This window comes from Argiope bruennichi, chromosome 11 (genome assembly GCF_947563725.1).
Source record: "Argiope bruennichi chromosome 11, qqArgBrue1.1, whole genome shotgun sequence".
NCBI classification, from domain to species: domain Eukaryota; kingdom Metazoa; phylum Arthropoda; class Arachnida; order Araneae; family Araneidae; genus Argiope; species Argiope bruennichi.
In genome coordinates, this window is record NC_079161.1 from 3,463,184 (window position 1) to 3,478,164 (window position 14,981).

Genomic DNA, 14,981 nt, shown 5'->3' on the forward strand with positions numbered 1-14,981 from the left:
TGGATATTGTTAAAATTCTGATAGAAAACAATAAAATGATTGTAAATACCTTGTATCAAATGCCGTGCTTGTGGCTCAAAGCGTTTTGAATTATTTTTTGGGTCGACTTAAAGAAGACAAGCGCAAGACTAAAAAAATGGCTTTTAGTATTCAGAGATTGTCTGAAACTGGAGATTCATCAAAATCTCCAGATTCGATTTGGAATTTTCAACACTATTTTCTACTAGGGTCCTTCATGCGTGAGAGAATTAAAAAAAATAGGAGACATTCAAGCATGCAATGAGTTGCCTCCGTCTTAAATCATAATTTTCACGAAACATCCATCTGACATTTGCTTATTTTTCACTGACCTTTGTTTGAATTTGTTATATATATATATATATATATATATATATATATATATATATATATATATATATATATATTACTACTTCATTTTGTTGAAGAAAAAAAAAAAGTTCACTCTTAAAGATATTTCTTAACATTATGAGGATCATATACTTTTATTTCCTTTTTACTGCAGGGAATAAATTTTTTTTTCTCACGTTCTATTGAATATTTTATGAATTATATTATATATCTTTCTGCTTTTAGTCAAAATTCGCTGGATACTTCTTTGTTACATTTAAAAGAATTAAAGCTGATATCATTCTTTATTACAAATTCTTTTCCTGTCTCAGAGCATAATAATATAAGTTATTCAAACTTAAATATAATACCTTTGTAAGAAACAAGTTTAATTATTCATCAAGTAGTTCTTTTCAGTTTCTTTCTGCTATACTACAGCAACAGCGAATTAAAAATCAAAGGATTTCGCCACCAGCCCATCACTTTTCTCGTATAAAGACATAATATATGTATAGCTTCGTAACACAATGGAGCACATCTGGGATGTCTTTTGATCCCTTTTATTTGGCCTATTGTGTGCCCAACATGGGATATACATTTTCAGATGGGAATAGAGATGAACTGCCCTTCTTTTGACTTGCGCTTTCGATTCACTCACAAATAAGCAAACTGTTTGGCGGATGACATCCGGAATTTGAAGTATATCGCAAATTTGGTCATAAGCCTTCATCCGTCTCCTTTGTTGTTTGATTGAATTCTTGTTCGTGCGAGCGGACAGACGCAAAACTTTACTGAAGCATAACCAAAAGGAAGCCAATTTGGATTCAACCTCGATTTATTTTTCCACGGGAGAGCATGATTTGTACAATGGAATGATCGGTGAAAAAACGCATCTGTTTACATCGCGACACATGAGGACTTCTTCCTTCTTGGGTTTATCACTTCGCTTGAAGCGTGAAAATTTAAAGTGTCAGCAGTTTTTTAGAGCGCGTGTTAGAAATAATTAAATAAAAGTTGGGTTTGGATCAGGAAATGAGAAAAATTCTAGAATAAATTCGCATAGACTCATTTAAGATAAAAAATAAGAAATTAATTAGGATTTAAATTAGATTAAGAGATATCATTTCATACATACTTAATCTAAATCTTACAATACTATACAATTTAAATGTATAAAATAATTTATAAATTTCATGTATCTAACTTTTACAGTATTTATTTAATACTTTTATAGTATTTTACGCATCCATAATAGAAAGACCGGCTATGAGTGGACAGACTGGTAGAAAGATTTAATTTAGAGGTTATTGCGGATTCATGGAAGTGAAACATGGATATCCCTTCGAAAAGAAATTAACGTCGATGACAGTATCCTTCTCCATTCATACTTCGTGCACCTTGAACAATGAGACGGATGTTTAGAATTTAATCTCGCCTATGAGTGTTCGAAGTATAATGAAGAAAATCGAGTAGGCATTACTGTCGCCTTTTCCCCTATGAGTTCGAAACAAAATTTGGCACTGAATTAACATTTTAGCGACAGGTTTACATATTAAATTCCATTTATCATTTTGTGCTTTGTAGTATAAAAGGGGGGAGGGGTATGGAGATATGTAATTTTGTTTACAAGATTACCTAATGTACACTACAGAATCTATCATTATGCGTTTAGAAGAAGTTATATGTTTTTGAGCTATCACGCTCAGATTTCCGCGAACGTGCAGAATGATTGAAGCCATTCTGTATTCTTTGAAACCTATATTTGTGTCATTAGTTACATCCTAATATACTTTTATTTATATTACCTCTTATTACAAATAATAATAATACTTTTGCACCACATATCGATGTCACTTTTATGCAAGCTGACTCGGATTGAAGAAAATACTAATTGTATTATTATCAATGTCTTTAGATATGTTTCTCTACAAATGAGTAAGCTGTTGAGTTCATATTCTTAGCTTTGGAATGAATATCTATGATCCGGATCAGTTACACCCTTTTTATGCTGTCTGCTTTGTTTCTATAATAATGCATAAGTAATCCAATCTATGTCTATCCAAAGGATTCTTCTATCAACCAGAAAACATATTTGAATAAGGTGTTCGCATTCATATTGAAGATTTCTATCAAAGTTTATCTACAAATTGTTTGTCATCGGCACGAATGAGGACACAATAAATAAATAAAAAATGCAAAGTGATAAATGGATTGAAAGGTCACTTAACGAACACAATTTTTGTTATTCATCAAACTGCGGATCAAATGTGTCTTCTGACTGGCTATTCTCAGATATGGAAATCCATTGCAAATCATTTCACCAAGTACGGGTGCGATGAAATCTGAGGAAGATGCTTTCATTTTGTTTATCAACATAATAAATTCTGATTACAGCGAAATCAGGTGTTGTAGTAACTGCGAATGATTACAAATAAATGCACAAGTTCCAAATTAAATTAGAAGGACATGGTTCACACCAATAAAGGGTAAAAAGGGTACTGAAAGAAAGCATATCTAACGGAACGAAGGTAAATATCCAACAAAGAACTCCCGAAGTAAGCTCATCTTACCCAGTGCCTGCCACTCATCGTCTGGATAAAATGATCGAAAATCCATCTTGAGTTCCTGAAATGAACAGTACTTAGCACTGAAAATTGGAGCATATCCAAAAACTTAATCGGATGTGTGACTGACATCAAAGACGTAGATTTGCATCAAAATGTGGGTTCACAAAAGAGGTCAAAAATGAGCACAGGGAGAGTTATATTTGAGTCGAGAGGAGAACAATCCCGCTGAACTTTTATTTAACATTTCTTATCTCTTTTAGATGTTCACTCATTTCATTCCAAACTTTCTCCAAATGACGACAATCGAGAGAATTTAATGAAGAGCAACTGCAGTTCCAAAAACAGCGATAAGATATCAACAAGAGCACCCACCAACATTTCGGAGGGAGGGGGATGCCACCACGTGACTTTATGTAACTCTTCACCTGGAAAAATCGAATTTCTGCCCCTGGAAAATTCCCGCAGGAGCTATTAGAGATAACGATGGGGAATCTGGAAGAAAGCGAAGCATTATCCGGCCCATAAAGCAATGATCTCACCGCACAGCCACGATTTCTTTTGTCGGAAGTTAAATCGTGTTGCTGGCTCGAGAAATGCATTGTATCGGATCTCATGAAAAAAGAGCTGCGTTTTTTATTCTTCTGAGGCAACTAAGCGAACGATGTGATAGAGAAATTAAAAATAGATGATTGTATCATGCTTTATTTTGAAATAAGCCGCCTTTGGCGATCAGTTTGCTTGCCCAGATTGACTTTTTAGGTTGTTGAACATTAATCTACAGTATATATTTGAAAAAAAAGTTCACGTTGTTATTTGATAGAACAGAAAAACATGAATTTAAATGAGTAAGTTTAAAAAAAAATTGCAACGCGCAAAATCAAATAGTAGGCATACTAGGATGCTTCCTACCTCGGAATAAAAAACCAAAGGAAGCTTTTTTTAAAATCTTAATTCAAACATTGGCAAAATCACACGATTGAATGTTTTGATACATGAGTGTGAATTTCATAACATGAAAAATGGTTACAAATGATGCGTTACATTAAAAATATTTATTGAACATAAAGAAAACATTGCAGGCGAATAAAATAATAATTCAAATCATTAAAAAGGTGATGATATGCTTACATTTGTTTACCTTTTTTCAGTTTTAAATAATATAAAATGCATTTTTGTGGATACCTGTTTCTTTAACATCTTTCCTCTGAGTTTTTGGAATAACTGGCAGATTCGTTATTTAGCGAAGCGCTGAATCGAGTTCAACGTAAAAGCGTTCAATGAAGTAGTCTGAAGGTGTAACAGGCGGCTGTATGTAATTTATTTACATTTTACTGTTGGCAATCGATAATATATAGTAACTATATATATATATATATATATATATATACAGAAAGAAAGGGAAAAATAAAGATACTTTGGCCTTTCTTCAGAATAACTTGTGAACTCAATAAATATATATCAGTATTATAGTACATACTTTTTAACCAGGTCTTTGGGACTGGATTATAGTTCTAAAGGATAAGTTCTAAAGGAAATAAATACTAAAATAATGATATTTAAAAGAAATTGTAATATACTGCTCTATGATAAGAAAATTCTAAAATGATTGATAAATTGTAAATTCTAAAAAAAAAGATAAATTCTAAAATGTTAATTATTTTTGAGTCACCATTTGTTAATTGGAATTTCATTTCATGATTTATTTTATTTTATTTTTTTATAATTATTACATTTAAAAATATTTGAGTGATATTTACTTTTCATATTGCAGAACATAATTTTTACTTTCTGAAGTTTTCAGGCAACATTTTTAGTATTATTTTACAAATTGTTATTTAAGCACATTTCTTTTCTCATTTATCCAATAAAATCGGCTGACATGAAAAATGGCAGCATCAGAGAGAGATTTAAAAAAATGATGAAGATATGGAACTGTCTAGTTTCTTTCACGCTTTTGAAGACATTATAATTAATGCATGCGTTATCAAAATTTTTTGTAATATGAAATGCACGAAGACGGTAATGAAAAGATTCTTTTAAAAACGATGGTTTCACAAGAAATGATACCAGCATTTTATTTTATACAAGGGGGTTTGCTGTTTAAGGGAAATATTGATGTTGCTTTATAATATGCAGAAAAGGAAAACAAATTTTACTGAAAATGCATTCTTTGTAATATATCTTTACAAAGCAAGATTATCGAAAATATTTACAGTTCATGATATGAGTTAAAATCAATAAGTGGATATGTAAGCAATTGTATTGCAGATTTTTATTTTCCTTTATTACGCAGCTTTCAAATGGAACTCTGTTAAACAGGCTGTATTTAAACTAATAAATTTAATAATATGATATTTAATAATAAAATCTATTGCTTTAAAATGAAATTTTTGAAAAATGTTGTTGCTCATTTTACAGATAAACTGAAAGTTCAGTGTAACTTCTATTTTTAAATATTAGTAAGTTAATAAATAATGATAAAGTTATCTTAATTTTTAATAAATATTGTACTAAACAATTTGTTCCATTTTACATATTATGTATTTGTTTTATTTTGTGATAAAACTAAATTTCACTGTCAACACACAAAATTTAGCAACAGTTGCATTTTGAATGCATAAAGAGCTTAACAAGAATTGTGTTGCATTTCTGTTTCGTTCAAAATATATTCCTGGAAATTCTCAAAGCACGTCGTTGTTACTTCTTCTAGACTGTTTATATATAGAAGGAAAGAAGTAAAGAAGAAAAATGGGTAGCCCTTTTTTTTACTGGGATAATCTATTTATTTACTTGACCTTTAATGAAGAATATGGCACCTCAAATACAGATAACATTGTGTCATCGGAAAGTTTAAACATATGTATAATAATGTTATAAAAAGTTGAAACATTTTATGCATAACATTATTTATTTTATATGGTTGTTTAACAAACAACACCAGTTATTTTAATTATTAATTTTTGAAAGAAGAAGATAAAGCTGCTTTGTTTCATTTCAATAATGAACATAGTCGATTTTTTTTCATATCCTAAACACATGTACCGTCAGATGTTAAACATTCTCTTGGAAAATTTTAGCTATTGGGTTAGTAAATTCACTCAATTTTGTCCTAGAATTTCGGATTCGTATTCAAATCAGATGTCCTCTAACCCCGGAGTCGATGCTCACTGAGCCAAGGCATTCCTGAACCAAAAGAAAGAGAACTGATATGCCACGGCATATTATGACATTTAAGTATATGGAAGGAAGTATATGGATCCGAATTAATGCAGAAAAACCTGTGCAAAGACGGAAAAAAAACAGTTAAATTTTCATAGTTATGCTTGTTAGTATGGCGATTTGTGTGTTAAGGCTCGTATTGAAGATAGCCGAGATTGCCAATGAATATCTTCCCTCTCATTTGCTAGGTGTTAGACTTTAACAGAGATTTACAACTTTGATGTTCATACCAAGTAGCAAATGCCATTCAAACTGCTTGTCTCATTTTTCAACAATGACATTTTCATATCCACCAATCAACAGACCGACAGATCATTTTCATAGCTTTTCCATTGTGGTAGTGAAACTACATGCCTAATTTTTTCATTAAATTAATTAAAGTAATAATTTTATTAAATTAATTTTGGACATAGGCGGACGAACTTTTGAAACATATTGGCATAGTTCAATTTTTTTTTCTTACTGAGGGAGATCCGAAACGAAATGATTTATTAAAATTTCTGGATAGAATCCTTTGATGGCTTTAACAATTTCTTTTAAGGGAAAAAAAGGGGGATCTCAAAACCATCAAAATGTTTCTCCACTTCATCCTAATATTTTAAGACGTGATTTATTCACAAAAAGTATGTAATCTTTTTGTGTTTAGCCCTGTATATTGCCCGATACACTTAAGCATTCATATTTTTTCTGTAAGCAGAGATGGCCAGAGTCATCTATTATTAATTTCTTTCCCGCTTTTCCTAAATGCTTGAAATTTCTATATCGCTGTCTGTTTCTTATAAATATTTTATGTATTTACGGTAACGCACTCCACAAATCTATTTTTATATGTTTACCCAACCAGGTTTCGATAAAAGCTATGAATATTTCAATGGGCATCTAAGAAATATTTAATATGGAAGTGAAGCTTTTTGTAATGCATGTTGAATGCATGTCAAACTGCAGCATTTTAAAAACCTGAGAACCATCGATTTTTATGTGCAACGTAGAAAAGAATGCATTTGTTATTGTTCCCCCCCCCCCCCCGAGAGCGAATGGATTTCGATTGCAACGCGATTTCGTATTTGCGGAAGATCACGCCCAAAGATATACTTCGATCCCATCGAGGGATGATTTTTTTTTTCCTTCACAAATAGTACATTATACGTCCACTTTTTGAGAATATGAACATTTTTTTTTATATTTATGTAAGATTAATAAGAAAATAGAAAGAACTTTTTGGCTTGCTTCTTTTGCTTCTTTTTCAAAATTCAGTGTTTCTGGTTTAGTATTAGTTTTCCATAATTTATTCTTCGAATACGTTTTATTGTTTCGTATTTATTCAAATGTAACGGAAGCTGCAATGTAAAACTGGAATTCCATTTAAATTGGAATCGCTTCATGTTTCTTATTGACAATTTTCTGAAGGTTTGAGATTTTGGATGTGAATCTTCTATGCTTTCTGTCTGAACTCAATTTTTTTAAAATCATTTTTTAAAGGTACAGTGGCTTTCAAACCGCTGTGAAAATAATTTCAGCAAAATTTATTGATATTTTTCTATTTATGAAAAGAAATGATTAAATGAAAAAAAAAATATTGTAATATTTCAAGCGGACCTGTAAGCTTTGGAAAAACACCATAAAATTATTTTCTGTATTTTTATTAATCGAAATTTTGTTCTACACATTACCGAATTATTCACAATAGATATTAACTAGAGGAAGTATCCTCTTCGAAAACGTCTCAGATTCTATTATAAAAATCTTATTTCTATCGAAACCCGCATAAAAATTGCGATTTTTGGAAAAGCCAGGAAAGCTACGTGTGCTCAGATTTTTTTTATTTTCGATCTCTCACATAAGGGTTTTGTGCTTCATAATTTTGTGAAATAAAACGAGTATGTATATTAAATGTTTTTTTCTCGATCCATTGAAATCAAAATTTGAAACAGAACTGTTATTTAGTAATAATATCAAATAATTAATTTTATTTATCTGAGTCATTACTTTTTGAGTTATGTATGAACATTCATGAGAATGTATATACAGACAAACGGTCACTCCATTCAGAGGTTTAGTTAAAAATTTAGAATACGTCTATATTTTAATTGCTGGAATTATAAAATGATTACAACTCTCCTGTTCATTACGTTTTGTAATTTTTTATTCCACTTATACAAGGACTGTCAGGAATGGATTTCTTTCAAATTTTGAGAGAAATCTACAAATTTGGAATAAAAACGCAATATCGAATTTCGTGTATATCATTCCGTTATAATTATAGCTGTTTGTAAACAATAGAATTAATTTTAGTCAATTTTCATTTATGTATTGAATATCATTAAAATCGTTATTCTTTTTTAATTACCAATACTTCAAATCAAGAACTAATCTTTCTTTAACAATTTTCAATCACCATTTCAATGATAATGTACAAAACACTTAATACGAGCGTTCATAAATGATTTATAAAAGTAAATTTTTATTAGAATATTCTGAACCAAAATTGCAAAGAGCTTTTTAGAAATAAAGTGCACTAAAAAAATAAAAATTGTGTATAAAGGCGAGAAACTTCATTTTCAGCTTATTTTTAATAAATGGGTCTATAGAAGCCCAAATTTTCTATTTAAAAAATGCATATATTGAGCGAATATATTAAGACAAAATCCATTCCGAAACACTTTCCATTGATCCATTTGTTAATAAAAGGTAATTTAAAACAACACAGTTTTAACCCTATTTAAAATTTTCAGTTTCATTGAAACATTAAATAACCCATGCATTGATTTCAGATAAAATGTTTTAATTGTCAAAATTTACATGTAGCAGTTTAATGTATTCAAATACTGCTACATGTAGTAGTAGTAGGTCTTTACATGCAGTAATATTGAAATGCTAAAGACGTTTAAATGAAAACCGTAAATTGCCTTTTATTTCTATTTACCTTAGACTACATTGATAATCTACCTTTTAATTTGTCCATGAAAACCTACAGAAATGTAGTCAGACGGAAGAAATAAAATAGATTTACAATAAATATTGTAATTTTGTATCAAATTTTTTACAAAGCAGACGGGAAAGAAGGCAATCCATACTTCACTGTATTTTGAAGCACAAAATGCATCATGATGGTTTGGTATACTAGAAAATGGAGGGAAGAATATTCCTACTGGTTTCTTATACATTATAAAATGTATATACTTATGAATGAGATATTATGATCCAGCTAACTTCATTCATCTGTGATATTTTTTTTTCGTTGACTGTGAGTGTTTATTTATATTGGGCTCCACAGCAATCTCTATGAAATAGCAATTTAACTTAATATTTCACCCCGTTCAATAGGAATTCACCTTTTATAATCTCCCCTCTTTCTATGACATTGAATTGCCAAAACGATGATCGCAGTGACTATCAGCCAAATTAGTTTAAAGGATACAATTCTGAATTTTCTTCATTATTCTAAATATTATGCACCTATAAGATCCAGCAACAAATTTCTAATAGAACAAATGTATTTTGTAACATAATTTTTTTTCATGTCCTAGAGGAAAAATGAGTTCTTTTTATAAATGAGCCTAGGGAGTCTTAAAGATAATTTTCACTGTTTAAAGAAAATAAATATTCTGACAGCATTTACGTTATTTGGTATTGTGAATTAAATACGATTCAGTTGAAAATGTTTGAGTGCGTTGTGCATGTGAGCTTCCTTCTGTATTGTGTTCAAATTCTTTCTTCCTATTCAAAAAGGATATTTACATCTGTATTTGCTTCAGTTATTTTGAGTGACCTCCTCCATATTCTTTTATATGCTAAATTTCATTTTTGTGTGTTTAGAAACGCATCGTTACGTATAGAAAATTATTCAAAATAGATATTTCTTGTAATTTTTGCTGTATGAATCATACCATACTCACAGTCTCTTTTCGTTTTAGATGGTGGAAAAGAGGAATTGTTCCCCCCAGACCAGAGGCCACTGCAATTATAGACACCTGAAGCGAAAGACTATGCTCTACGAGTACCTGGCTTACAAGCGGAGATAAGAACGAATTCCTCCCACACCTTTTTCGTTATCTATGCTAACTTGTGGCGGCAAGGAATGATTCATAAAAATCCTCCCGGTTGAGTTTTCCTTAGACAAATCCAGCCAATAATGGAAGACACGAACAGTAACGTTAGCAGCGGCGATTCACTTTTGATGAGCGGAAACGGCAGTTACAGTGCTTTTTCCATCGATTACGAACTCTTCCGCCAGGCCCTCAATGGTTCGAGCGAGAACAGGACTGATCAGAACTATTCGTTCCCATGGCAGAACGGAGACCGATCTGTGGACGACTACTCCGCGGAGTGGGACGGGTCGGTGTATCCCAGCGGTTACTCCCACCTGGGGATCATTCTGACGTCATTCTTCGTGACGGTGATCATGATCCTGATCGTGGTGGGGAACATGCTGGTTTGCATCGCAATCGCCACCGAGAAGGCGCTCAAGACGGTCCAGAACTGGTTCATTGCCTCTCTGGCAGTGTCAGACTTCCTGGTTGGTCTGATCATCATGCCGTTCTCGCTGGCCAAGGAAGTGATGGGCTACTGGATCTTCGGGCGCATCTGGTGCGAAATCCACTCAGCTCTGGATGTCTTCCTGTGCACGGCCTCCATCAATAGCCTCTGCCTTATCAGCCTGGACCGGTACTGGTCGGTCACGCACGCTGTTGAGTACCTCAGGAAGAGGACTCCTCGGCGGTCCCTGGCTATGATCTGCGGGGTCTGGGTGCTGTCTGCCATTATATCCCTGCCACCTCTGGTTGGCTGGAAGAAACCGGAGAAGCCCTCCAACTACCCGGAGTGCTTGCTGAGCGACGACGTAGGATACGTGTTGTATTCGGCCTTCGGTTCCTTCTATGTTCCCGCCTTCGTCATGGTGTTCGTTTATTGCAGGATCTTCGTGGCAGCACGCTCCAGAGCACGCAGACACCTGAAAAAGAAACAGAAAGCGGCGTCAGTGGCGACAGAACTCACCAATGACCCGATCAAGGATAAATCCACGACAACGACCACGTGCACGAGCTTCAGCAATGCCAGTCCTCCGGACAGATCCAAGGACTTTGAGGCTTTTTCACCGATCCCGGAGCTTCCCAAGATACCGGAAAGCAACGGGACCAGGTCTGAAGTTAGTGCATCTCCTGTTGTCTTCATCGAAGCGCCCGAGATTGTCATCGAGAACTCTGATGAAGGCCTATCCAAGGAAGATGAACAAGCCACGCCCACTGTCCGGCACAGTCCGGAGGTCGAGAGCCAAAGAGTCACCTTCAAAGAAGACATTCTTTCGGAAACTAACAGTTTGTGCAAGTCTTCGTCGTCGAACATTGACAAAAAGGACAACGATGTCGCCTCTTCGGAAAAGAGACATTTGTTCGTTAAAGAACCACAGGGGAGAAGGACATCTTTGCTCAAAGCTCCCAAGTTCTTGAAGTCTCCTTTTGGGTCCACCTTATCACTCGCTGATTTAGGTAGGTCAGAAGAAGACGTCAGCGAAATGGGGGAGGAAACGAAACCTGGTAAGAAAAAGAAAAAGAAAAAAGTCAAGACGCAGTTGGAGGAGATTCCCAAAAGACAACCCACCACAGAAGCCGAAAGGCAAAAACGTAGAATAGCAAAGGCCAAGGAGCGACGTGCTACTCTCATACTGGGACTCATAATGGCTTCCTTCATACTTGCATGGTTACCTTTCTTTGTGTTGTATGTGCTAGAAGCACTGTGCAAAGCTTGTGACATTGGCCCTACAGGATTTGCAGTAGCATTCTGGTTAGGCTACTGCAATTCAGCATTGAATCCCATTATTTACACTATTTTCAATAGGGACTTTCGGAAAGCTTTCAGGAAGATACTGTTCAAGTGAACCATTCATGTTGAATAAGCGCAATTTCCCAATGTGTTCTGAACTCTTTAAGGTAGCGTCAAAATAAATATGAACAAAATGGCTGAAATGCTATCACTCGAAATTTTGATTAGTTTCTAAGTCATATATACATATATAAATATATATCTGTGTCAGTTTACTACAGAAAATATTAAGATTGCTGATGTTGGTCGTGTTGCTAAGGTTTCCTTTTTTCACACTTAATGGATATATATATATATTTCACTCATCGTCATTGTTCGTCATCGTGTTCTCTATATGAGTGCTTGACCACAACTTTTTCTGATATTTATTCTTTGTAAAGTCATTATTGAAAAAATCAGCTGGTTCTCTAAATAGAAAGAATAATAAATTGTTGTGAATTTTAATACTAATTATCTTGTCTTCCATTTTGCCAAAGACAAGAAAGTGCCTGGAGTTCTTAAAAATAATTAGGTATCTATAAATTATACATGAAATTTGTTTGAGTTTAAATGCTATAATTATTTCAAATATATAAGGTGCGATCAAGTGAATATTGGACTTTAGTTTTAGAAGCGTTATTACATGTGAATGAGATCATCCAGCCTTTGTTGTCAAAATTTATTAATTGAATCCTCATTTGAAATCAGATAAAGAAATCTATTTGGAATTGAGTGTACATCATGTAAAGTAGCGACTGTAATCATATACATGTGAGCATAACTGATCCATGACATCCGCTAATTTGTATAAAAATGAATGCAATCATTCAAAAGGATAAGATTCTCATTCGCCATCGGCTGCAAATGTCTGCTTCAATAATATCTCTCGACGAACTTGGCGGGCAGCATACTGTATCTGTTTGGAGGAATTCATGGCATTAAATGATCGCAATTGTTTCACTCAAAGGCATGACGACGCATACTCATTTCTTTCGACATTTCGAAATTTCTCACATGGGATGACGTCGCTAGAAAAGCAGTCCAACATTCATGTGATGGCGCCTTTTGATAAGAATTAGCCGATTTTCAAGGCACATTTATAAAAGAGAGTCACTCATATCTCTGCATATCACAAAATATTGGAATAACGCCGTTCAGGTAAATTTTAACAATCCATTTCAAGCAAAATGGATCAGCCAAAATGTTTCCATACAGTTTGTTAAATCGAAATGAATTTATGGTTAGACTCCATTCTCAGATGTGGCTTATTTAGTTTTATTTTAAGGAAGGGCGCATGCTGCGAGAGGAATTTTTTTCTCAGATTGTAATGAAATGACAGTGATACAAAAATATAATCTTGAGAAAGTTTTTAATGGATGGTCATTAAAGATTAAATTGAATACTAAGAAGTTTTTATTCATGTTAAGTTTCAACTAATATAAGAATAGTTTTAATGAAAGTTAAGTACGATAATATAATCTCGAGCATTATTTCAAAAATACTGCAATATTCATAAAAGAGAATAATCATTTATTCTCATTGTAAAATATCACATGCAAGTATTTTTTTCACGTATTCTAAAATTCATTCCTTTTTAATATTTGCTGTACGATTTTAAATAACTTTTTAATAGTTTCACTCGCCAGAAATCTGCCCACCAGAAGAATTGTAACCGATTCGTTTAAAGTTTAATATGAGTCTATCACTGAAGCGCATTTAAAAGAGAAAAGATATTTATTCTATATCCAAGAGTTTATCATCTCGTTAGGAGTCTGAAAATTTTATTTTATAAAACATAAAACGTAGTGCTCAACCCTTTTCAGGAGTGACCCAATGTGGAATGCTAAAGTTCAAATCAAAGTATTGCTGAATATTGAAATGTATATGCAACATTTTCTTGATTTCGGCATTGAAGTTGGGAAAAGCGTGGGAAAAATGATACAAATATTTTGCTACGCAAATGAGTTGCCAGTAATGATACAAATCTTTCTTTTATTATTCAAAACTTTTCATTTTATGTATTCATTTTTAATGAAAAATAAAATGTGGTGTTTTGATAAATTCATTTAAAGAAAAATCAAATCATTGCATTAAATAAGTGGATGAAAAATTATTATATGAATGAACTAAATTTGGGAAGAATAGTTTTTTCATAAAATGTGTTTGTAGCTCATTATTATTTGGAATTTGTTTTATTGAAAAAAATTTAACGCACTATTTCTGCATTATTATTACGAGATTGAAGTAACAATACATTTTTCTTTCCGTCACATTAAATTAGGTAATATATCATTTTATGACCCCTTAAAACAATGATTAAATGTTTATTAACTACAAACGAAAAACTAGATTGATCACTTTTTTATATATAGATGAGGGAATATATTAAATTTTATACGAAATTTGTAAGTTAATATTATTTAGAATCAATAATTTTAAGTCTAAACAAAGGGAATGAATACTTCAAAAGTAACCTTTGAGGGCTTACTTCTCATTTTAAAAGCAGCAACAAAGATATGCATAACAATGTAAGTAACATCATGAACGAATTTGACTTTTCATTCTTTTATAAAGAAAAGATTCGGCAAACGGAATGAAGTCAAAAGGCAATAAAATAGAAATCGCATTTGTTGAAAGCTTCTTTTTTTTAAAGCACACTTTTATTCTTTTACTGAGTAGAGAAATTTTTATTTCAAATATACTTTCAATTTTCATCTATAGTTCGATACAGATTTTCAATCTCTGTTGTCATTTTTTTTCTCAAATCTCTGTCATTTTTTGCCTTCTGTATACAGACACAAAATATAATTGAATCGATCGATTCATTGAATTTAAAATTGAAAATTAAGTTCTTAAAGAATTTAAATAGTCTGTTGCTTTGTAGAACATAAAATTGAAAACAATTTGAAAACTCTAACACATGAGGAAGTGAAGGAGAAATTCAGTTTCAAAATTCCATCGTGTACAAACAGAAAAAAGTATGTAACGCAATTTAAATGGGAGGGCAATGTGAGACGAACTGATAAAAATTACAAAAATGCGAATGAT

General features: G+C 32.6%; 1 protein-coding gene across 1 annotated transcript in view; it reads left to right on the forward strand.

Annotated features, from left to right (window-relative positions):
* LOC129957531 (alpha-2Da adrenergic receptor-like) overlaps positions 1-12,103 on the forward strand; it is a 297,241-nt gene extending 285,138 nt beyond the window's left edge. The window contains exon 5 of the mRNA XM_056069880.1: positions 10,049-12,103. Within this exon, the coding sequence (XP_055925855.1) occupies positions 10,267-12,009 (1,743 nt within the window). The 5' untranslated portion in view covers positions 10,049-10,266 and the 3' untranslated portion in view covers positions 12,010-12,103. The remainder of the gene's footprint in view (positions 1-10,048) is intronic.
* The last annotated feature ends 2,878 nt before the right edge of the window (positions 12,104-14,981 follow it).